The sequence below is a fragment of the Mus caroli genome, unplaced genomic scaffold (genome assembly GCF_978045245.1).
Source record: "Mus caroli unplaced genomic scaffold, Mus_caroli_1 scaffold_5, whole genome shotgun sequence".
NCBI lineage: Eukaryota > Metazoa > Chordata > Mammalia > Rodentia > Muridae > Mus > Mus caroli.
In genome coordinates this window covers 130326029-130352354 of record NW_028227260.1, presented here as the reverse complement: position 1 = coordinate 130352354, position 26326 = coordinate 130326029, and the positions used below count along the sequence as shown (strand labels likewise).

At 42.6% G+C, this 26326-nt stretch overlaps 1 protein-coding gene across 14 annotated transcripts in view; it reads left to right on the top strand.

Moving 5' to 3' along the window:
* The window catches only part of LOC115030086 (uncharacterized), a 101158-nt gene that overhangs the window by 34293 nt on the left and 40539 nt on the right, over positions 1 to 26326 (top strand). For all 14 annotated transcript variants that reach the window (XM_085838216.1, XM_085838217.1, XM_085838215.1 and 11 more), the window contains 4 exons: positions 5966 to 6120; positions 16761 to 16929; positions 20177 to 20331; positions 25600 to 25729. In XM_085838216.1, the coding sequence (XP_085694342.1) occupies positions 16923 to 16929; positions 20177 to 20331; positions 25600 to 25729 (292 nt within the window). In that variant the 5' untranslated portion in view covers positions 5966 to 6120; positions 16761 to 16922. The remainder of the gene's footprint in view (positions 1 to 5965; positions 6121 to 16760; positions 16930 to 20176; positions 20332 to 25599; positions 25730 to 26326) is intronic.

Below are 26326 nucleotides of genomic sequence, written 5' to 3'. Positions count from 1 at the left end.
AAATTATAATACTGAAAGTATATTAAAGTTTAAAGGACATGTGTATATAGCTAAGCTATGGGAAACCGTAATCAGCCTGTAAAATAGGAATTTCTTGTGTCGCTGCTCCAATGTGAGTTAATGAAACCCCCATTGAGAATGAGTGACAGGAGACTGCATTAGTTAGGGAAGCAGAAACCGGCCTGAGTAGGGCCACAGGCCTCATCCGGCCGGATCAGCACCGGGGTAGCTAGAGCGCAGGGTCGGCTGACACCCTCCAGCTACCCAGGACCCCCGCCACAGGATTTTGAGACTGCTGGTGAGTGGAACACAGCTTCTGCTCCAGTCCAATCACGCGGGACCTGAGACTGCTTTGGTTGGGGAGGGAGAAATCCGGCCTACATAGGGCCACAAGCCTCTTCCGGTCAGAAAAGCACGGGGGTAGCGAGGGCGCAGGGTCGGCTGACACTCGCCAGGTACCCACAACACCCGCCACAGGATTTTAAGACTTCTGGAGAGTGGAACACAGCTTCTGCTCCAATCCAATTGCGCGTGGGACCTGAGACTGCATTAGTTAGGGAAGCAGAAAACCGGCCTGAGTAGGACCACAGGCCTCTTCCGGCTGGACCAGCACCGGGGTACTGCCAGCTACCCACGGCCCCCGCCACAGGATTTTGAGACTGCTGGTGAGTGGAACACAGCTTCTGCTCCAGTTCAATCACGCGGGACCTGAGACTGCTTTGGTTGGGGAGGGAGAAATTTGGCCTACATAGGGCCACAAGCCTCTTCCGGGCAGAAAAGCACCAGGGTAGCTAGGGCGCAGGGTCGGCTGACACCCGCCAGCTACCCACAACACCTGCCACAGGATCTTAAGACTTCTGGTGAGTGGAACACAGCTTCTGCTCCAATCCAATTGCGCGCGGGACCTGAGACTGCATTAGTTAGGGAAGCAGAAACCAGCCAGAGTAGGGCCACAGGACTCATCTGGCCGGATCAGCACCAGGGTAGCCAGAGCGCAGGGTCTGCTGACACCCGCCAGCTACCCACGAACCCCGCCACAGGATTTTGAGACTTCTGGTGAGTGGAACACAGCTTCTACTCCAGTCCAATCACATGGGACCTGAGACTGCTCTGGTTGGGGAGAGAGAAATCCGGCCTACATAGGGCCACAAGCCTCTTCGGGTCAGAAAAGCAGCGGGGTAGCGAGGGCGCAGGGTTGGCTGACACTCGCCAGCTACCCACAACACCCGCCACAGGATCTTAAGATTTCTGGAGAGTGGAACACAGCTTCTGCTCCAATCCAATTGCACGCGGGACCTGAGACTACATTAGTTAGGGAAGCAGAAAACCGGCCTGAGTAGGACCACAGGCCTCTTCCGGCTGGACCAGCACCGGGGTACTGCCAGCTACCCACGACCCCCGCCACAGGATTTTGAGACTGCTGGTGAGTGGAACACAGCTTCTGCTCCAATCTTTAAACAGTGACAACGACAACAACTAACCCCAGAGATTACCAGATGGCGAAAGGTAAACGTAATAATCTTACTAACAGAAACCAAGACCACTCACCTTCATCAGAACCCAGCATCCCCACTTCGCCCAGTCCAGGGCACCCCAACACACTGGAAAAGCTAGACACGGATCTAAAAGCATATCTCATGATGATGGTAGAGGACTTCAAGAAGGACTTTAATAACATACTTAAAGAAATACAAAGGAACACTGGTAAACAGGTAGAAGACAATAAAGAGGAAGCACAAAAATCCCTTAAAGAATTGCAGGAGAACACTGCTAAAGAGTTACAAATCCTTAAAGAAAAACAGGATAACCTAATCAAACAGGTAGAAGTCCTTAATGAAAAACAGGAAAACACATCCAAATAGATGATGGAAATGAACAAAACCATACTAGACCTAAAAAGGGAAGTAGACACAATAAAGAAAACCCAAAATGAGGCAACACTGGAGATAGAAACCCTAGGAAAGAAATCTGGAACCATAGATACCAGCATCAGCAACAGAATACAAGAGATGGAAGAGAGAATCTCAGGTGCAGAAGATTCCATAGAGAACATTGGCACAACAATCAAGGAAAATGTAAAATGCAAAAAGATCCTAACTCAAAACATCCAAGAAATACAGGACACAATGAGAAGACCAAACCTACGGATAATAGGAGTGGATGAGAATGAAGATTTTCAACTCAAAGGACCAGCAAACATCTTCAACAAAATTATAGAAGAAAACTTCCCAAATCTAAAGAAAGAGATGCCCATGAACATACAAGAAGCCTACAGAACTCCAAATAGACTGGACCAGAAAAGAAATACCTCCCGACACATAATAATCAAAACAACAAATGCTCTAAATAAAGATAGAATACTAAAAGCAGTAAGAGAAAAAGGCCAAGTAACATATAAAGGCAAGCCTATCAGAATTACACCAGATTTTTCACCAGAGACTATGAAAGCCAGAAGATCCTGGACGGATGTTATACAGACACTAAAAGAACACAAATTCCAGCCCAGGCTACTATACCCAGCCAAACTCTCAATTAACATAGATGGAGAAACCAAAGTATTCCACAACAAAACCAAATTCACACATTATCTCTCCACGAATCCAGCCCTTCAAAGGATAATAACAGAAAAAAACCAATACAAGGACAGGAACCATACCCTAGAAACAAGAAGAAGGTAATCCCTCAACAAACCTAAAAGAAGACAGCCACAAGAACAAAATGCCAACTTTAACAACAAAAATAACAGGAAACAACAATTACTTTTCCTTAATATCTCTTAATATCAATGGACTCAACTCCCCGATAAAAAGACATAGACTAACAAACTGGCTACACAAACAAGACCCAACATTTTGCTGCTTACAGGAAACTCATCTCAGAGAAAAAGATAGACACTACCTCAGAATGAAAGGCTGGAAAACAATTTTCCAAGCAAATGGTATGAAGAAACAAGCTGGAGTAGCCATTCTAATATCTGATAAGATTGACTTCCAACCCAAAGTCATTAAAAAAGACAGGGAGGGACACTTCATACTCATCAAAGGTAAAATCCTCCAAGAGGAATTATCAATCCTGAATATCTATGCTCCAAATACAAAGGCAGCCACATTCATTAAAGAAACTTTAGTAAATCTCAAAGCACACATTGCACCTCAAACAATAATAGTGGGAGACTTCAACACACCACTTTCACCAATGGACAGATCATGGAAACAGAAACTAAACAGGGACACAGAGAAACTAACAGAAGTTATGAATCAAATGGATCTGGCAGATATCTACAGAACATTCTATCCTAAAACAAAAGGATATACCTTCTTCTCAGCACCTCATGGTACCTTCTCCAAAATTGACCACATAATTGGTCACAAAACAGGCCTCAACAGATACAAAAATATTGAAATTGTCCCATGCATCCTATCAGATCACCATGGACTAAGGGTGATCTTCAATAACAAAATAAATAATAGAAAGCCAACCTTCACGTGGAAACTAAACAACACTCTTCTCAATGATACCTTGGTCAAGGAAGGAATAAAGAAAGAAATTAAGGACTTTTTAGAGTTCAATGAAAATGAAGCCACAACATACCCAAACTTATGGGACGCAATGATAGCATTTCTAAGAGGAAAACTCATAGCTCTGAGTGCCTCCAAAAGGAAACTAGAGAGAGCACACATTAGCAGCTTGACAACATACCTAAAAGCACTAGAACAAAAGGAAGCAAATTCACCCAAGAGGAGTAGACAGCAGGAAATAATCAAACTCAGGGGCGATATCAACCAAGTAGAAACAAAAAAAACTATTCAAAGAATCAACCAATCAAGGAGCTGGTTCTTTGAGAAAATCAACAAGATAGATAAACCCTTAGCCAGACTAAACTAGAGGGCACAGGGAAAGCATCCTAATTAACAAAATCAGAAATGAAAAAGGAGACATAACAACAGATCCTGAAGACATCCAAAACACCATCAGATCCTTCTACCAAAGGGTATACTCAACAAAACTGGAGAACCTGGATGAAATGGAGAAGTTCCTAGACAGATACCAGGTACCAAAGTTGAATCAAGATCAGGTTAATGATCTAAACAGCCCTATATCCCCCAAAGAAATAGAAGCAGTCATTAATAGTCTCCCAACTAAAAAAAGCCCAGGACCAGATGGGTTTAGTGCAGAGTTCTATCAGACCTTCAAAGAAGATCTAATCCCATTTCTTCACAAACTATTCCACAAAATAGAAACAGAAGGTACTCTACCCAACTCATTCTATGAAGCCACAATTACTCTGATACCTAAACCACAAAAAGACCCAACGAAGATAGAAAACTTCAGACCAATATCCCTTATGAATATTGATGCAAAAATCCTCAATAAAGCTCTTGCTAACCGAATCCAAGAACACATCAAAACAATCATCCATCCTGACCAAGTAGGTTTCATCCCAGGGATGCAGGGATGGTTCAATATATGGAAATCCATCAACGTAATCCAGTATATAAACAAACTCAAAGACAAAAACCACATGGTCATCTCGTTAGATGCGGAAAAGCATTTGACAAGATCCAACACCCATTCATGATAAAAGTCTTGGAAAGATCAGGAATTCAAGGCCCATACCTAAACATGATAAAAGCAATCTACAGCAAACAAGTAGCCAACATCAAAGTAAATGGTGAGAAGCTTGAAGCAATCCCTCTAAAATCAGGGACTAGACAAGGCTGTCCACTTTCTCCATACCTATTATTCAACATTGTACTTGAAGTCCTAGCCAGAGCAATTCGACAACAAAAGGAGATCAAAGGGATACAAATTGGAAAAGATGAAGTCAAAATATCACTTTTTGCAGATGATATGATAGTATATATAAGTGACCCTAAAAATTCCACCAGAGAACTCCTAAGCCTGATAAACAGCTTCGGTGAAGTAGCTGGATATAAAATTAACTCAAACAAATCAATGGCCTTTCTCTACACAAAGAATAAACAGGCTGAGAAAGAAATCAGGGAAACAACACCCTTCTCAATAGTCACAAATAATATAAAATATCTTGGCGTGACTCTAGAACTAAGGAAGTGAAAGATCTGTATAATAAAAACTTCAAGTCTCTGAAGAAAGAAATTATAGAAGATCTCAGAAGATGGAAAGATCTCCCATGCTCATGGATTGGCAGGATCAACATTGTAAAAATGGCTATCTTGCCAAAAGCAATCTACAGATTCAATGCAATCCCCATCAAAATTCCAACTCAATTCTTCAACGAATTAGAAAGTGCAATCTGCAAATTCATCTGGAATAACAAAAAACCTAGGATAGCAAAAACTCTTCTCAAGAATAAAAGAACCTCTGGTGGAATCACCATGCCGGACCTAAAGCTCTACTACAGAGCAATTGTGATAAAAACTGCATGGTACTGGTATAGTGACAGACAAATAGACCAATGGAATAGAATTGAAGACCCAGAATTGAACCCACACACCTATGGTCACTTGATCTTCGACAAGGGAGCTAAAAACATCCAGTGGAAGAAAGACAGCATTTTCAACAAATGGTGCTGGCACAACTGGTTGTTAACATGTAGAAGAATGCGAATCGATCCATTCCTATCTCCTTGTACTAAGGTCAAGTCTAAGTGGATCAAGGAACTTCACATAAAACCAGAGATACTGAGAATGAGTGAGAGATCCATATAGAAATCACAGCTATTGGAGAGACTCGTGTGTCTCCAAGTAGCCATGTATATAGCATTCAGTGTTGATAGGTATCTGCATGCTCTTTACAGAGCTACTAAATTGAGCCTGTGACAGGACACACAAGGCCTTTTGTCTGGGCCTCTTGTGTGGATCTCACACAGAGCATGATGCCCAGGAAAGTCTTAAGTGTGATCTGGGTAACCAGGGTGTGACCTGACACCTAGGTTTGCTTCTGTTGAGGCACTAAGGTGGTAGTGTGTTCTTTTTCTCCCTAGAACTGGCCCCTGGGATTTGCTGCTCAGGACCGGAGTTCACTCAGGCATCAGGAGCAAGAACTGGAGGCCCGGTGCTGCTGGATCCAGATGGGAGCCATGCGGGATTGGACCATTGCCTGCACAGATTTCTTCCCAGGAGAAGGGGAGTGAGGAAGGTGGGGGCCTCAAAGCTTCCTTTCCATTCTGTTTGTCTTGCTATGTTTTTATATTCCTTTTTATCTGTTTAATTACTTATTTAGTACAAAATCAGGTCTAGCCTCCTTAGATATGGCATTGATATAAAATGCAAAATAGAAGCTAAATTCTAGGAGTACGGCATTGCATACTTCTGACTCAGACAAGGAAGGCTAGAACAGTTCAGTTAGTGGACACTGCCTCTGTATTGACATTTTTTTCGGTCAGTGAAGGCAGGGACAGAGAGCTGCAGTCAGGACACCTTCTGTGCCAATACTGCCATCATGCGGAAAAGGTTTCTTGTAGACCAGCGCAGGCACACATACCTTCTCCTCCATCCTGCTTCTCCTCAGCCATGTTGAAGCAGGGAAGATCAGGGGGGTTCATGAATGGCGAAATTTCCCCGTATTTCACTCCTTCTGTAGGCAGACTGGCATCACAGGACCTTTCAGAGTATTAACGCAGACCCTGGTGCTTTAGGTCCAGTACCAAGTGCACAGCTGTTCTGAGGTCCAGGGACAGGAAGCAGAGGGGCAGATTCCACCCCGCTCAGCTGGCCATGGTAAGATATGAGCTGGTGTCCTAGGGCAGCAAGGCGCCTCCCTCTCCAGGTTTTGATGAGAAAGCACTGCAGTTCCAGTTTCTGTTGGTGGGTGAGGAGAATCTAGGAACCCCAACTAGAAACCCACATTATTCTTAATGTCTATAATCGCCCGCAATCTTCTGCCATTGCTAAGAATCATGGGAAGGAAGCTCAGTGGAGTGTCTTTCTTTTTATAAAACACAATGGTGGTTTGAAACTCCATCCCCATGACAGCATTATAGCTCCAGGAATGAATTTGTAAGAACTTCTTATTTCTCGTGCTCTCCTTTTCCAAAAACACCAATCACCTACAAAAGGTACCATGGAATATGATTATCTTGATTTTCCCTGACTTTGGAATAGTTTCATTAGTATTTTAATTTTTGTCTCTCCTGTTTGACAATTTGCCTCCCAAAAGTCAAAGCAGGAATGAAGATGTTTCTCTGAGTACTTTGAAAGGTTTTTGTGTGTGTGTGTGTGAATCTACTTTTTCACATCCATTTATCTGTTGTGTAATGGGCACACACATGCAGTCGCACAACCATAACATTCAAAGACGTTGAAATGCTCCAGGACCTTCCTCTTCTCTAGATGGGATGTAACACAGTGACCCAAAACTGGACAATGTGTAGCGAGTGAGGAGAGGCGTTGGAACACTCAGTTCCTCGTGAGATGTCTTCACCACGTCCCTCCCCGCTGTACCTAGGGAGCTATGCAGAAGAGGGAGCAGTAAGATTAGAAGCCCAGAGGGAATGCTTGCGACCATAAAAGCAGTATCTTCCAGACACAACAAGACTGACACATTAAAACCCACTGAGACCATGCACCAACATGCTTAGGGCCTACATAGGCGGTAGCTAGATGTCACTCTGATATTGACAGTGGAAAGTGGACACAGATCCACCCCTAAGCAAGATGCTTGCTTCAGTTGACACCCACTGGCCAGGGAAGTTTTTGTTTTCTTGAGTTGTTTGTCCTCATATAAACATACTCAAGGATAGGCCTCATACCTTCCAGGTAGTGCCCATCTCAAAGCAAACGCAGTGGTCATTTTGTTGATTTTTTTTTTTTTTTTTTTTGTCTCATATTGTTTTCTCTGGGCATATTCTTAAACTGTCTGCTGTTTTGCTAGTATCTTACACTTTATGAATTTGTCTTGTTAGGACTCTCTCTCTCTCTCTCTCTCTCTCTGCGTGTGTGTGTGTGTTATGTACTTTTGCTTCTGGTTTGTTTGTCCTTAGGATCTATGAGGAAATAAAGGGGAAAGCAAGAACACATTATAGTGTATGAAAAATTGTTTCCAATTAGAAAAGAAAAATATACCTCATACAAAGAAATGTCTTCCTCCCATTTTTAACTGAGATCTGAAGAATGGAGAGGTGTCTTAGTGGAAAGTCATACCATCTGCAGGGAGCACAGGTTATAGTGGTGACAGATGCAAGCTGTCCCTGCTTTTTTTTAGGTGTGTAGGCAAAGGGCTGTAAACAATTCAACAGAGAGTAGGACTGATGGAGGTGAGCTACAGGGCAATATGTGGGGATTTGTAGTCTGTGGGTACCTTCGCCTGTTTCCTTATGGCCCAAAGTTCACTCTTCATTCACACAGGGGTCGCCTAATAGCTGAGACAGATAATTTGATGAGATGTGAAATCCTTGGTGATAGATAGGAAACACACTCACTTATTACATGCAGGGAACAGTTTGACCTATGCCAAAAGGTTCTTTGTGGGGGAAATGTAGGTTGAGGCCAAAGTTTGGTTTCACAGGGAATACCTGACCAAGAGCACAACAGTGTGAGCTTGTCCTCTCAGATTGGGCCAAGTACAAGGCTGCCATTTTTCTTGCAGTTGGTGTGGGTTTTTTTTGTTTGTTTGTTTGTTTGTTTTTAAAAAAAACAAGAGGGGAGGGAGAAAAATGATTTAAAAAATGGTGTTTTTATAAGTATGTAGAACCATACTGTCCCCCATGAGGAATTAGCTTCAATGTAGATAGCACCATTCCAGCTTCCTGCATTCTTCTTAGAGTTGGGGTTGGTCTGTAGAGGCCTGGAGAAGCTGGCCTGCCTTGACTTTCAATATGGCCCTAGGAGAAAGAACTCTTGGTGTGATAATGAACGGAATGGTTATGTTTATTTATTTTGTTTGAATATTTTTATGCTGTTTTCAATAAGAATGTTTTAATTGTTCCTGAATGCATCAAAATAAATAGTAGTAGATGCTTTGAGATTGCTCATTTAATATGATCCTTTAATTTCCATATTTTCTCCTTAAAAAAGAACTTCCTTATCTTCTGAATCCATGCAGAAAAATACTTAAAATGATGAATTCAACAGTTAATGAAGACATAATCTTGAAATCAGGCAGTGAATGTGATTGCTAGGGCACGTGCTCTCAGCTACTGCTCCAGCCGGGTGCCTGCCTGCTTCTGTGCTCCTGCCATGCTGGACACTGATTTCCTACTGGAAACTGTTAAGCAGCCTCCAGTTAGATGCTTCCTAGTGACTCTTCACAGGAATAGAAAAGTAATAATATATTGTTACCTATCCATTTGGAATTTATAGGCAGTGCAATCTATTTGTCCCCCTTGGATTATGAGCATTCAGCATTATTACTTATATGATGGTAGTCAGCCGCCCATAGCACACACAAGGCCTGTTATTGTCTGTCAGGATATGGTGCCCAAGGAATGAGTGAATGTGGCTGAGAATCAGGGTTCTGGTACCCAGATGTGCTCTAATGCAGACACTGATGTTCCATATAGCATTTTCCTTATTCTTTCTAGAACTAGATCCTAAGAGCAGAAGATAACCATATGTCCTCCATTGGAGGTTGAACATTGTGGGGTGGAGAAAGGCAGAAATGCAGAATTTCGTCATTGCCTGGATGCTGACTTTATTCAAAGAGAAGATGCATGAAGAGTGTGGGTGCCTCAGGTTTCACTTGGCTTTCTCTTTCCTTCTTGCTTTGTTCTGGTTTGGTCTTTTGTCCTTTGGAGTCCAAGTCAGGAGGAGATGTAGTTGGTCTGGCATACATGTAAAATGAAAGCGGAAGGGGGCTGCAGGAGTGGATCTCTCTCACTTGGAAGGAGGAAGGCAAGGCTGCCACCATTACTGGACTCCAATTGTAGTCGCTTTTTTTTCTTTTAAATCGGAAAGCTGGGAGCAGAATGCTCTGAGCTGGTTATTGTTTCTTCTCTAGAGCAACACTGCCCTCGTGCAGAACATATTGCATACATACCTGAATGCAGGTCTCTTGCTCCATGGTGGGCTAACAAATAGTAAGGAAGGTATGGTCTGAGAGTTATTAGATTTACTCATTTATTTTATGTATGCCATCACACGATAGCTTTCTTCAAACAAAATCAGAAGACATCTGATCCCCATTACAGATGGTTGTGAGCCACCATGTGGTTGCTGGGAATTGAACTCAGGACCTCTGGAAGAACAGTCAAGTGCTCTTAGCCACTGAACCACTGAGCTTGGTCTGAGAGGTATTAATTATCCATGTTTGGACTCTTTCCCCCTCTTCTTTTCCCTGTAGAAAATATTTCATATGTACACAGGCACAGAGCACTGTGTTAATGCTTCTAGACATTTTGAAGAAGGTAGAATGTCCAGGGAATTCGTAAATGACCAAGCTTGTCCTATCCCAGCCCCCTCTCTTGATAGGCAGTTCAGAGGTATGGGCTATTGCAGAGTCTATTGTGTTAGTCCTATTGTCTGAGAGAAGAGTGCCCATTAGGTGTCCTGTGGTCCAGGAACAGGAAGCAGGGGGGTGGGATTTCACGCTGCTCAGCTTGTAGAATTAATCTATTAGCTGCTGTCCTATGGCAGGAAGGCATTTTCTAGGTTCCGTTGAGAAAGAACTACAGTCTGAGTTTCTGTTGGGGTCTGAGGTGAAGTCAAGGAAGCCCAGCTAGGCACCCACAGCTGCTCCTGCTGTCTGTAATCGGCCGCCATCTTCCGCCATTGCTAGGAATCATGGGAACGAGGACAGTGGCGCTGTGAATTTTGAAACTGTATCCTCATGGTGGCAGTAGAGCTCCACAAAAGAGCTTATGCACCGTTGCCTCCCGCCCTTTGTACCTGAAAAAAATGCCACTGAGACAGAAAGTTACCCAGGAAGATGGGTGCCATGGGTTTTTCTCAGTTCTGGGTACTTTGAAAAGTATTTTATTTGTGTCTTGTTTTTCAGGTGAAGCCCAACTAAAGCCCAAATTTAGAAGGGGTCATAGGATGCTTTTCCTTCTGTTATGTAGTGTGTTTCCCATTTCCTTTGTTTCTACTTTGTCCAGGTGCCTAGTTTTATTTAAAATTTTGGTACCCTTCTTTCTTTTACTGTTTATTCAATAAAGATGCACTATGAGATTTAGAAGCCAAGTACTGTGCGGTGAACACACGTAATTCAGCGGCTATACATGACGGGAACAATGTTTGGGTTACAGGTCCTACCTCCTGGTTTTGATCCTCCCTACTGGAGGTGAGGAACTAATTCATTTCTAAGTTGTGTGCCTTGGAATTTCCCACTTCCTAGTATTGTGAGAACTATCTGTGGCATTAAATCTGATTCATAATATGATTGGGATGGAAATGTAGAAAATAATTGAAATTAATAATGAGAACCCATTATTCTGATGAAACCATTTTATTAGTATATTTTGTTTTATTTTCTTTTTCTCTTTTCTTATTTTTAACAAAACAGGGTTTTTCTGTAGCCTTGACTGTTCTAGAACTCACTCTAGACCAGGCCAGCCTGAAACTAACAGAGATCCACCTGTGTTTTTCTCTGTTTCCAGAGTGCTGGGATTCAAGGCATGAGCCACCCACCACGGCCTGTCTTATAAGTTATTTTTACAGACTATTTTTTCCATGTCTGTCTTTATTCTGTAAGCTGAGAAAATTCATCTAATTATAAATATTTTCAGTAATGTTTAAGAGGAAAAATTGGCCAGCCTGAAGCCCACATTTATTCATTTGTATTAGTAACTCCATATTGCATTCAGGTATTCCCTTCCTGACTGTATATATTTCTGTAAGTCCAGTTAGTGCACACATACACAGAAACACACACAAGAACATATGCACCATCAGAAAGGCAAAGGGGATGAAAAGTGTTTCGTCAGCTTTGTCTTGCAGTAGTTGGGAAGTAACACAGAGACCCACAGCTGCACAGTGTGGAGAGAGTGAGAGTCTTGTGGAATACTTGCTGAGGAATGGCCTCTCCTCAGGACCCAGGGAGCTAAGCAGATGAGTAGCCCTTAAGATTGGGAGAGCCAGAGGGCATGGGTAACACCAAGGCAGCTGTCTTCTAGACACAACAGGACTGACACACATCGGAGCTCTCAGGCTCCCTCCTAGCATTTGCTGGGCCTGCATACACAGCTTGAAGCTAGATAGGACCCCAGCCCTGATGGTGGCAAATGGACACGGACTTCCACTCGTAACTGAGATGATCTTTAATTGACACCCACTTGCAAAGGAAATTCTATCTTTCTCTAATGGAGTTTCATTAGGTATTAAACCACACTTATGGGTAAACGTTTCTTTCGGGTATTTTTATTTTATAGGTCGTTTGTATGTTTATGTTATAGTTTCTGGTTTATAGTTCTATGGATTTTGTGTTTGGATGTGAAACTGTGTACCTGTGTGTAATACTTGTGCTTTGTGAAAGGTAACTTTTATTCTTCTGTATAATTGTTGTCTTGGAGCCTTATTGCCTTCAGTCTGCTAACCTAGGCCTAGTCCTGGAAGCTTTTAGCCTCTCTACAGTCGTATCTAGGCCTAGACTGTTTCCTGCCTCTGCGACTTGCTGCTGAATAAGCTCATTCCTTCCTATCTCTTTGTTATCTCTGACTGGTTGGTTATCCCTGCTTTTCTGGTCCACACTCCTCTCCCAGCTGACTGATTCAATCTGGCTTTTCTCTAGGTTTCTTACTGAGTTTCTGTGCTTGCCTCATACGAACACAAATGATCTGTTCTAAACTCTGGGCTCCTTCTCCTTCTCTGGCTCCTTCTGTCTTCATCTGTGTCTAGTTTGTTCTCACTCTGTCAGGTGTGTGCTAGGGCGGAGCCCTACCACGACAAGGGTTTGCCAGGTCACAGTCTTGGGGTTCACAATGCGATTAAGTATCCTGCAACAGTGCTTTTGCTTCTTTTTTAAAAATTTCTGGCCAGGCAGTGGTGGTGAACGCCTTTAAATCCAGCACTCGGGAGGCAGAGGCAGGCAGATTTCTGAGTTCGAGGCCAGCCTGGTCTACAGAGTGAGTTCTAGGACAGCCAGAGCTATACAGAGAAACCCTGTCTTGAAAAACTGAAAAGAAAAAAAAAAATTCTGGTTTGTTTGTATTTTACACCACCACCCCCCTTTAAAAAATAAATATAAAAATAAAAATAAAAATAATAAAAAAAGATGGGATCTCTGTAGTCCTGGCTGGCCTAGAACTCAAAGATCTGCCTTCTCTATCTCCTGAATGTTAGGATTGAATGAGTGGGCCACCATATAGTCTCCTGTTTGTTTTTTATGTCTTTTGGTTTTGTTTGTTTGTTTGTTTGTTTGTTTGTTTTTTCAAGCCCTGGCTGTCCTGGAACTCACTCTGTAGACCAGGCTGGCCTCGAACTCAGAAATCCCCCTGCCTCTGCCTCCCAAGTGCTGGGATTAAAGGTGTGCGCCACCACTGCCAGGCTTCTTGTTTGTTTTTTAAAGGGAAGTAAGAAAGGAGACCTCGAGTTGGGGGGCAGGGTGCAGGGTGGTTTAGAGGACATGGGTGGGGAAGGGGAAACCATGATCAGAACATACTGTGTGAAAAGTTATTTCAATTAGAAAGAAAGGAAAAACACTTCATAGCAAAGGAATGAATTTTCATTCCACTTTAAGCAGAGAACTGAAGGATCAACAAGGTGTCTATGTCCAAGTGGCAATTCATGCTGTATGCAGGGAACATAGGTTAGAAAGTGGAGTCCGCTGTGAACTGTCTCTGCCTCTTCTTAGGTCTTTAAGCAAAGAGCTGCCAACTGTTCACCAGAGTATGAAAAATGGAGGTGAACTATAGTGTCGGATCTGAGTACAACATTTCAGACAAGATCTGCCAGAAGAGTAGATCAGAGAATTTAATGTGAAGGTGATTTAACTCATGAGAAAATATGAACAATGAGGTGGTTGGTGAGACTAAAGTTTGGTTTTATGGAGAACACTAGACCAAGAGCACAATAGTTTGATCTTGTCCCTTCCAATTGGACAATGGACAAGGCAGCCATATTTCTTGTGGGTGTTTTTTTGTTTTTTCCAACAAGAAGGGTGGGAGAGGACATTACAAAGTGGTGCTTGTATAAGTGTGTAATCCAATCCTGCCACCATGAGGGAACAGTTTCAAAACAGCGCCACTCCAGCTTCCTGGCCTCTCCTTAGAGCAGTGATTCTCAACCTGTGGTTTGCAGACCAGATGTCCTACATATCAGATATTTATTTTTATTTTTTGGTTTTTCGAGACAGGGTTTCTCTGTGTAGCCCTGGCTTTCCTGGAACTCACTTTGCAGACCAGACTGGCCTTGAACTCAGAAATCCACCTGCTTCTGCCTCCCAAATGCTGGGTTTAAAGGTGTGCACCACCACCGCCCGGCATCAGATATTTATATTATGATTCATAACAATATCAAAATTACAGTTATGATGTTGCAATGACAGTAATGTTATGGTTGGGGGTCAGCACAGCATGCGGACCTGTAGTCATGAGGAACTGTGGTAAGGGTCACATTAGGAAGGTGGAGAAGCACTGACTGGGATTAAGGTTGGTCTGTAGAGGTGTGGAGAAGCCAGTGCTAGAAGTTGGACTTCCTTAGCTTCCTCTGAGGCCCTAAGAGAGCCTACATGCTCTTAAGTTATCAGAGAAGTTCTGCTTACTGTCTGGAATAGTCTATGCTGTTTTCCATCAGAATCTTTGAGTTGCTCCTGAGTACATAAAAGTAAGTAGTAGTAGTAGCTGCCTTAAGAGTGGCTGCTTGACTGCTTATTCACTATGGCCCCTCAATCTCCAGTTTCTCTTTTAAAAAGTACTTTCTTATATTTTCAATCCATGCACAAAAATATATGAAATGATCAGTTCAGCAACTAATGAGAGCATAATCTTGAGGGTGTGCTGTGAAAGTATTCCTGGGCTTGTACCATGCCTGAGGCCTTCTGTTTGCACCAATCTGAACATTTTATCAACAATAGAGGCAGCTGCAGCCCCGGAAGTAGAAGGTGGAGGCAGGGCGATGAGAAGTTTAAAGTCATAATGGGCTACCATGGGTCTTTTAGACCCTATCTCATGAGATGAAGGAAAACCTAACCTGCTAAAGAAGCAGGAGAATACAGTTAAAAGCTGTTGAAGTGGGTTTTATTATTATTTTATATTGTATATAAAAATCCATCAGTCTCTGAGGATTATTGAGTGAATAGAAGAATCTTTTGTAGAGTCTCTGCGCTAAGATCTGTTATTAGAGATGCCTTCCTCTAAGCACCAATATTAAATTCCAAACCAGTCTTCTCCCTTTTTATTGGAACGTTCCTTATGTTTGATAAGAGATTTGATACAGTGGAATAGTATAGGACTTAGAATGCTGGGCAAATAAAGGCCCGGATGCGTGAGCAACACTGCTTAGAGGATGCAAGGGCACATTTGATTTCTAAGAAATTAATTCTTTTGCTGAATCTTTGGTTCAGGTAGAAAATCAAAACAAAAATGAGACCCTTCAGAAGATCCTATCAAAAGTGAAAACCCTTGTGTTCCATGGCACCTTTTTCTCTGGGTGATGTTTCTCAGGTAGGAAGGGCACTAAGATGGTGTTTTGATGACAGCCTGTGCATGAGTAACACCACAGGGATGTAGAGTTGCCAAGAAAGCCCAATCTCCCATGAAGCTTCGCAGTGGTGGGGAGCATGCGGGCTGGAGAAGGCTAGGGTCTTGAGCTTCCTATGTCGACCCAGCTAGTCACAACCCTCGATCCTTTTGCCTGAACATCTCTAGGGTGGGAATCACACATAACCCAAGCACGCACAGGTCCAAGATAAAATTGTAAAGTTAGAATTTAGGACAGAAACAGGAAGAAGCCTGGCTCCAGAGGTGACTCATCAGTTAAGAGCACTTCCTGCTCTCTGAGAGGGTCTGGGTTAGCTTCCTAGTACCTAACTAAATGGGCTCACAATTTCCTGTTAACTGTAGTTCCAGGGGAACCAACACCCCTTTTGGCCTTTGTGGCTACTTGCACACACATACATTCATACACATGAACATATACATATACACACACACATAAAATAAATCTTCAAAGAAATCATGAGGCTATCAACTTGTATTCCGACTTTAAAAGTTTGTATTATATATGAATATAAAATTACTAATGTATTACATAATACATTGGGTTTTTTTTTTTTTTTGGTGTTTTTCCTCTTAGTTTCCAGGCTAACATATATTCATTAGACTATGCTAGCCTCAAACTAAGCTATAACAGTTCCTTAGCCTTGGCCATATTATATATAATAACCTCCAACCTTTAAAAAGAAAGACATGAAAATCATTGTGCAGCATAATTAATTTCAATGCTCAGTTAATGAGTGCTTCATTATCTATAATGAGCTGTGAGTCTAATCATTGGGTGAGTTGGAGTCAATGTGGAGAATTCATCACTGTTACTATTAAGTCTAATGGAAGCGTTTTCTGGATCCTGCCTATGGTGAATATCTTATATCTCAATGAGGAAAGATAACACTGATGCTCGACTGAAATGATGGAGAATAAGATCCCCAGTGAAACCAGGGGAACTTGCTGGACTGTTGAATGCGCTCGAACACTGAAAATGCTCGGGCTCTTGCAGCATTAATCGTCAGCAGTCACAGATCCCTCCTTACAGGCCACGGCCTGCTGTCCATACCGGGACCTATTACATCCATCACTATTGGGAGTATGAAACCTAGGGAGCAAGGAATCTGGCTGACATCCTGGCTTCCTGGCCCACTTTGCTCTAATCCAGGTACTGACTTAGCTGTATTTTTTGTTTCCTACCTAGAACTGGATGCTGAGACGTGCCCCCTAGATCCCAAGACCACCAGGTACCATGAGCAATCACTGGAGCTGGAACACTGCTGCCTGAAGAAGAGAAGAAGTGCAGGCTTGTCATTGTCTATGCTGTTACTTGTGGTTCCCAGGTCTTCAGAGAGGATGCACAAGGATGGGAGGTGGGTGCTTCAGACACATTTGGAGTCCCCCCCACCCCACCCCGTCTCTCTGTCTTTTGCTGCTTGACTTCTGATACAGGACCTTATCCGATAGATGTGGTGTCGATATAAAATTAAAATGGAAGCTGACTGTGCAGATCAGTTTTCCTCACACAAAAGAAAAACAGCCATCAGAGCTGCCATTTATTCCAGTTTGAACAGGCAGGGGCAGAGAGCTGTTCTAAGAACAACTTTAATTCTCTGGGGCAACACTGCCCACCTGAAGAAAATGTTTCCTACAGAACCACACACACACACACACACACACACACACACACACACACATTACACACACACACACACACAGAGACCTTGGCCTCAGCCTTCCATCTCCTCAGCCATTTTGAAGCAGGGAAGATACCAGGAGGATTCATGAATGGTGAAGCTTGCCCATTTTACTGTATTTCACTCCGTCTGTAGGCAGACTAGCATCACAGGACCTTTCAGAGTATTAATACAGACCCTGGTGACTGAGGTCCAGTACCAAATGTGCAGCTGTGCTGAGGTCCAGGGACAGGAAGCAGAGGAGGTCCAGTACCAAATGTGCAGCTGTGCTGAGGTCCAGGGACAGGAAGCAGAGGGGCAGGTTCCACCCCGTTCAGCTGGACATGGTAAGATATGAGCTGGTGTCCTAGGGCAGCATCGCGCCTCCCTCTCCAGGTTTGATGACAAAACACTGCAGTCCCAGGTTCTGTTGGGGCCTGAGGAGAAGTCAAGGAAGCCCAGCTAGGCACCCACAGCTGCTCTGTAATCGGCTCCACAGGCTCCTGCTGTCTGTAATCAGCCGCCATCTTCCGCCATTGCTAGGAATCATGGGAAGGAGGACAGTGGCACTGTGAGTTTTGAAACTGTGTCCTCATGGTGGCAGTAGAGCTCCATACTAGAGCTTGTGAGTGCTTCACCCCCGCCCTTTGTGTGTGAAAAAACGCCAAAGATGGCTGCCCTAACTTTTTTTTAATTTTAATTTTTATTTTTATTTTTCATTTTTTGAGACAGGGTTTTGCTGTATAGCCCTGGCTGTCCTCAAACTCGCTTTGTAGACCAGGCTGGCCTTGAACTCAGAAATTCGCCTGCCTCTGCCTCCCAAGTGCTGGATTTAAAGGCGTGCACCACCTAGCCCCATTGTCTGTCCTAACTTTTACCCAGCTTTGGGTAGTTTCAAATGTATTTTATTTTTTGGTCACCCGTTCCATGTGAAGCCAATCTGAGGCCCTAGTTGGTGGGACTCTTTTCCTTCTGTTATGTAGGGGTTTCCCCTTTTCTCTCTTTAAAACTGTTGATTTTTTTTCCTTTTCCAGATACTTAATGGTTTTCATAAAATTTTGATATGATTAATTTTGTGTAGGTTTTACATGATAAACATATGGTAGCAGATTAACAAGCCAAGGACTATGCTGAGCCCTGGTGCTAGTGAACTACAAGAGGCAGGATGGCCTGGGCCTTTCCAGTAGGCTTCTGTCTTTTACTCTGGGAGTTCCAGAATATCTAAGTCCATGCTACCATGCCCAGAGGACAGGAGTAGGTTTCACTTTGTCTTAAAGTAAAACATCAATAAACAAACACTTGCCAGTTGATAATTATATCACAAAGAGGATGTCCGTGCTTCCCAGTTGTATTAGTCAGGGTACACTAGAGTTACAGAACTGATGGATAGCCTCTATATAGTGAAGGAATTTATTGATGACTTACAGTCTGCAGCCCAATTCCCAACAATGGCTCAGTAGTATCTGTGAATGGAAGTCCAAGGATCTAGCAGCTACGAAGTCTCACACAGCCAGCAAGCAGGCAAAGGAGCAAGAGCAAGACTTCCTTCTTTCAATATCCTTATATTGTCTCCAGCAGAAGGTGTAGCCTAGATTCAAGGTGTGTTCCACCACACCTCTAACCCCGGATGACCTTGAATTCTGAGATTTAATCTTAGGCACTGTGCCTCAAGATCTCCATACCAAGATCCAGATCAGAAACTTCTATCTCCAAGCCTCCAGATAAGGTTCCCTGGTGAGCCTTCCAATTCTGGATTGTAGTTCATTCCAAATGTAGTCAAGTTGACAACCAGGAATAGTCACTACACCAGTTTTCGCCTCTTTCTGCCTTCATCCACCATGTTTACCCTTTGAGGACAAGTCAGTCCAAGGGAAGTATAACAACAGGTCTGAATGGAGAGGGTGCAGTGGAGAATTACTTCTGAAAAACAGTAAGAAGCCCCAGACATCCACGATCCTGGGCCTTTATCTCTAGATATTTGTTATGGTATTTATTTACAGGCTTGAGGATGGGAGAGGGGTACTGATGGATTGCCTTTGTGGCCATATGTGGTCTCCTCCTGCTATCCTGCAGACAGAGCTACAGTGTACATTCATTATAGCCTCATTCCCATGAGTCCCAGCAGTGGGGAAACAATGCCAGGTAGGATACTTTGGGTTCCACACTGGGACCCAGTGCCTTTCCTCTAGAGCAGAAGAAGTGTGGGCACCAGTAATGTCTTGGAGCTGAAAAGGAAGACTAAAGCGCCAACAGCAGTGCTGTAGGGACAAGCTGACACAGGAAGTTGTGGGCCCAGGCCTTTGGGTCTTCCTATGTGGGGCATGACAAGAAGAAACTCCAGGGAAGAAAATGCAGGCTCTTGCTGGAAACTTCTCTCTCCACCTCTTTGTAGTAACATGCTACACATTTTAACCTATGTCTTCATGCTAAGATATAGAGACTCCCATGTAGCCAAGCTGCTCTAGCACACATTATATAGCCCAGGCTCCTCTCAGAGGTTCTTGTCTTGGTTGCAAAGGGACAGTATAAGACTGAAAGTATATAAAGTGTAAGGACAATAACATGTGTATATAGTTAAACTATGGAATCCGGTAATTGGCCTGTAATGTTGGACATTCTTGTGTCTCTGCTCCAGTGTGAAGTAATGGAACTCCCATTGAGAATCAGGGACAGATCCATTTGGAAATCAGTCATTGGAGAGACCTGTGTTTTTCCAAGTAGCCATGTATATAGCATTCAGTGTTGATAGGTGTCTGCATGCTCTTTACAGAGCCACTAAATTGAGGCTGCACAAGGCCTTTTGTCTGGGGCTCTTGTGTGAATCTCACACAGATCATGATACCCAGGAAGTTTAAGTGTGATATGGATAAGAAGGGCGTGACCTGATGCCTAGGTTTGCTTTTGTTGAGGCACTGAGGTGGCAGTGTGTTCTTTTTCTCCCTAGAACTGGCCCCTGGGATTTGCTGCTCAGGACCCGAGTTCACTCAGACATCAGGAGCAAGCACTGGAGGCCGGGTGCTGCTGGATCCAGATGGGAGCCATGCAGGATTTGACCATTGCCTGCACAGACTTCTTCCCAGGGGAAGGGGAATGAGGAAGGTGCAGGCTTCAAGGCTTCCTTTTCTCTCTTTTTGGCTTGCTCTGCTTTTATACTTCTTTTTATCCATTTGATTATTTAGTACAAAAGCTCATCCATCCTCCTTACATATGGCATTGATATGAAATGTAAATCAGAAGGTAAATTCTAGGAGTACAGCATTGCATGCTTCTGACTCAGGCAAGGAAGGCTAGAACAGCACCATTTGTGGACACTGCCTCTGTATTGACAGTTTTTTCAAACTGTGAAGGCAGGGAGAGAGAGCTGTAGTCAGGACACCTTCTGTGCTGCGGGACAATACTGCCATCATGTGGAAAAGGTTTCTTGTACACCAGTGCAAGCACACATACCTCCTCCTCCATTCTGCTTCTCCTCAGCCATTTTGAAGCAGGGAAGATATCAGGGGGATTCATGAATGGCGAAGCTTGCCCATTTTACTGTATTTCTCTCCTTCTGTAGGCAGACTAGCACCACAGGACCTTTCAGAGTATTAACACAGACCCCGGTGACTGAGGTCCAGTACCAAGTGCTCAGCAGTGCTGAGGTCCAGGGACAGGAAGCAGAGGGGCAGGTTCCACCCCGCTCAGCTGGCCATGGTAAGATATGAGCTGGTGTCCTAGGGCAGCAAGGCGCCTCCCTCTCCAGGTTCTGATGAGAAAGCACTGCAGTCCCAGGTTCTGTTGGGGCCTGAAGAGAAGTCAAGGAAGCCCTGCTAGGCACCCACAGCTGCTCCTGCTGTCTGTAATTGGCCGCAATCTTCCGCCATTGCTAGGAATCATGGGAAGGAGGACAGTGGCACTGTGAGTTCTGAAACCGTGTCCTCATGGTGGCAGTAGAGCTCTACACAAGAGCTTGTGAGTGCTTCTCCCCCGCCCTTTGTGTTTGAAAAAATGCCACAGATGGCTGTGCTAACTTTCATCTAGCTTTGAGTAGTTTCAGGTGTATTCTATTTTATTTTTTTTTTTTGTCATATGTTTCATGTGAATCCAATCCGAGGCCCTAGGTGGTGGGAGTCTTTTCCTTGTGTCAAATAGGATATTTCCTCTCAGTAAAGATGCCATTCAGAGACAAATGTACCCAAGAGGATGGTTGCACAGAGTTTTTGGATCTTGGAATAGTTTTGTCAGTATTTTAGGTTTTTTTCCCTTCCTGTTTGAAAATATGCTACATCTTTATAAAGGCATCTCAAAAGATTTTTTTGCCTAGGTCTAAGGGTGTGGAAAAGTATTTTTGTGTGTGTACTGATTCCCACATTTCAGCCAAACTGAAACCTGGATTAGCAGAAATCGTAGGGTCCTCCTTGTGTTGTAGAGTGTATTCCCAGTTTCGTTCATTTTCACTTGTCTGAGAGACTGGCCTCATTTAAACTTTTGGTGCTATTTCTTTCTTGTTATTTGTATGCAATATGAGTATGCTATGAGTTTAGGAGAAGGTAAATTTGAAGTAGACACATCATATAGCCGAGGGGTAGAATGTTAAGGTTATTATATGCCCCAGGTCCTTGGTTTGATTCCTAGTAACTTGTGTGTGGAGCTAATTCATGGGTAGATATACAACTGTCAAGTTTTCAATTTCGAAAGCTTTGAGAAATATCTATGATAGTAAATCTTATTTGTAATATTATTTGGGTGGAGTTGTAGGGAAGAATTAATGAGATTAACATGAGAGCTAATTACTTTGTTGTGATATTTTCTTTAATTTTAATTTATTTTTTATTAGGTATTTTCCTCGTTTACATTTTCAATGCTATCCCAAAAGTCCCCCATACCCACCCCCCCAATCCCCTACCCACCCACTCCCCCTTTTTGGCCCTGGGGTTCCCCTGTACTGGGGCATATAAAGTTTGCAAGTCCAATGGGCCTCTCTTTGCAGTGATGGCCGACTAGGCCATCTTTTGATACATATGCATCTAGAGTCAAGAGCTCCTGGGTACTGGTTAGTTCATATTGTTCCACCTATAGGGTTGCAGTTCCCTTTAGCTCCTTGGGTACTTTCTCTAGCTCCTCCATTGGGGGCCCTGTGATCCATCCAATAGCTGACTGTGAGCATCCACTTCTATGTTTGCTAGGCCCCCGGCATAGTCTCACAAGAGACAGCTATATCAGGGTCCTTTCAGCAAAATCTTGCTAGTGTATGCAATGGTGTCAGCATTTGGAAGCTGATTATGGGATGGATCCCTGCATATGGCAATCACTAGATGGTCCATCCTTTCGTCACAGCTCCAAATTTTGTCTGTGTAACTCCTTCCATGGGTGTTTTGTTCCCATTTCTAGGAAGGGGCAAAGTGTCCACACTTTGGTCTTCGTTCTTCTTGAATTTCATGCGTTTAGCAAATTGTATCTTATATCTTGGGTATCCTAAGTTTCTGGGCTAATATCCACTTATCAGTGAGTACATATTGTGCGAGTTCCTTTGTGATTGGGTTAATTACTTTGTTGTGATATTTTCTTAATCATTTTTAGGGAATGTTTTCTGTCTGGGTGAATCTATTCTCCAGGCTTAGAACATTCACTGAAAATTAACATATTTTCAGTGATTTCATGTTCCCCTTGAGCATCAGATTTCACAGTATCTCAGATAAATGGGCCCTTCAATATTCCACATCTTATGTAAAACAAACTCATGTATTACATTACAATATCATATGTTAATAACCCACATATGCTTCCGCAAGTTTTCATTGCTTTATAATATGTATAACTAGGAATTTTTTTAAAGTAGTGTTTATTCAAAGACTTTCCTGTCGTACTGGTGTGTGATTTTGATTTTTAATATTTCATTAATTCCTGACATAACTCATGCAGGACCTTATTTTAGTATTTTTTCAAGTAGAATACAAAATCCCAGGTTTCAGTAAGGTACTTTTTGAATCCACTTTTTTCTTATTTTTCTCCCTCTGAGCCTGTGTCTCTCACCCCCTGCTTCCATTCCTTTTACCCCTCTCCCTGGTTTTGCTCCTTTCTCTTTCATGTCATGGTATTCCATTGCTCACTGTCAGCCTCCCCTCTACAGCTTTTCTGCTGCTCTCATGATCCCCTTTCTAATTCCATGATCCAGTTACACCTCCTTACACATAGACCAATGTGTGTGCATGCTCACCTAAATGCAACTTTAATTCTGTATATGAAGGAGAACAATTTGTATCTGTCTTGCTGAGTCTGACATTTTCTTTACATTGTGATTTCTTGTTCTATACATATTCCATGTGTTTCTATTTCCAAGTTTCACTTTCCAAATGTATTTTCATTTTCTATATGTTTATTCTCGTGCGTACTGCAGCATTAAGCATGCAAACATGTTTGTAGTAGAACCTAGAAACCTTGGAAGATAAAAGATATGGTTCCATTTTACTTTTGTCCCTTAGGTTTGCCATTAATTTTCATCTAATGGTATTATTATTATACCCAGATATGTAGTGTAAAAAGCAGGAAATATTTGACAGATATCAAAAGGTAGAAGAATATATTTTAAAATCAGTCTTCAGTGCCTGAAGAGATCTCTCAGTGGTTAAATGGACATTTTTCTCTTTCAGTGCACTCACGTTTTAGTCCCAGCACTCACATGGTGTCTCACACCCACGTGTAACTCCAATTCCAGGGATAAAATTCGTATTAACTTCCTGGCAGAACAACACTCAGTGGGGTACCTCCATTCCTGGTGGAAAACACTGTTACACATAAATTGTGAAACTAAGTTAGCATTCATTGACGCTGTTTTTGTAGCTCAGGGTGCTTTCCTGGCATACAGGAAGACCTAGATTTTTTACCAATGTATAAGAAAATCATTGTAAAGAACCAAAATCCAGCCCCTAATACTATGTCAGAGAATATCCAGGAAAACCATTAAGAATGCCTAAGTACTGTATGAGGGACTTGAGCTATAATAGATGAAAAGAAAATTGAAACATGGGTGTACAGATCAATGGAAAGTCCAAGTAAGACATCCTTCTCTTTTAATTTTTCTTTTTCTTTTTCTTTTTCTTTTTCTTTTTCTTTTTCTTTTTCTTTTTTCCAAGACAGGCTTTCTCTGTGTAACACTGGCTGTCCTGGAACTCACTTTGTAGACCAGGCTGGCTCAGAAATCCGCCTGTCTGTGCCTCCCAAGTGCTTGGATTAAAGGCACACTCCACCACTACCCGGCCAAGCAAGGCATCTTAGTGGGGAAATTGTTAAAACAGTCTCAATTTTACCCTTTGCATTCACTGTGTACTGAATTGCCCTGAAATAGAGCCTTCATACTCAAATATATCTACATGTATATGGTCTTGTTTCAATGCTAATCATGGTATAATATTTTATATTGTACAATCAGTGCCATATATTTGTGTATTTATTTAAAGGAAAACACTGAATCCGGTGAGAGGATAAAGGTCCTTGCTTCCCAGCATATGAATTCATGAATTTCATACCCATAAATCTAATTGTAGCAGTAAGCAGATTTTTGTAGGTTGTCTTCTGACATACACACATGCATTCAAACAAATAAAAGACACACACACACATATATACATATACATATTCATATACATACATATCAGTTTTACAAAGCCAAGCAGATATTAATGAGATTTACAGATTAATGTATTGACTGTTTAAATATATTCAGTGGGAAATGTTGGGACCATGTGCACTTGGTATTATTTAAACTACAGCATATATGCATACATTGTATGCTGAAGGATAATTTTAGAGACCCTAAATATAAAAATATGTATATACACTTAAAAGATCCAAAAGTTATCAGTTGTCTAACAAGCTCTATGGAATGCTGATATTAAATTAATACTTTGTTTTCTGAACACACACACAGTCAAAGAAATTGAAAGGACTCCCAATTCAAGTTTTCTGTCCTTCCTTCTCCTATAATTCCCCTCCCTCTTGCCTCAATCTTCCTCTTCCAGTTCCTTGAAAATAAAGGTATGAGGAATTATTCATAATAGATTACAATTTAAACACAGATTTATTGAATGTTCACTTTTGTTTATAGGTCAAACATACTCCATGATCTATGTGATTGGGAGCTATAGTGATTTCCATAGCTTTGTCACCCCAAATGCTATAGAGCATTAACTCTTGAGACCTACCTAGATCATCATTACAGGCAGGTAGTCAGATTTGCTGGACGTCCACCCAAGGCCAGTTGCCTAAGACAGGATGGGGTAAGGTGACCAGGGAGTCTGTGAAGGAAATCAGGCAGAGACCCAGGTTTCCTGGTTCCTAGGTTTGATCTTCTCCAGACCCTGACTTGGCAACATTTTCTTTCCTACCTAGAACTGGACGATGACATTTAACCTCCACACCACAAGCACTGGGATAGAAGACTGCTGCTGGGTGAAGAAGAGACTAGACTTGATCATTGATGAGCCACCAATTTCTTCAAAAACCATGCAGCATGAGGAAGGTGGGTGCCTCAAATCTTCTCCTTTCTTCTCTTTCCTTCCTGCTTAGATCATAAATTCCTTGCAATTTCCTTCTTTTAGTAGAGTTTGTTCTTTTGGTTTTTGTGGTGGATTCTGGTGAAGATACAGATGGATATGCTAGCATTGTCAGTGCCATGAAATGAAAATGGAAGGTAAACTCTCCCATAGATGACTCTTCCTCATTTTGAAGGTAAAGGGTAAGGAAAGCTGCCATACTTGTTGGACTCTGTCCATTATTGGAGTTTTTTTCAGACTATAAAGGCGGGGATGGAATGCTGCACTTAGGACACTGTCCCTGCTCTTGCGCAACACTGCCATCATGCGGAAAATGTTTCCTGTAGCCCAGAGCAGGCACACACACCTCCTCTATCCTGATTCTCCTCAGCCATTTTGAAGCAGGGAGGATCAGGAGAATTCATGAATGGTGAAATTTAACCGTTTTACTGTATATTGTCTCCTTAAGTACCCATAGTAGAATCACCTGACCTTTCAGAGTATTAACGCAGACCCCGGTGAGTGAGGTCCAGTACCAAGTGCACAGCTGTGCTGAGGTCCAGGGACAGGAAGCAGAAGGGCGG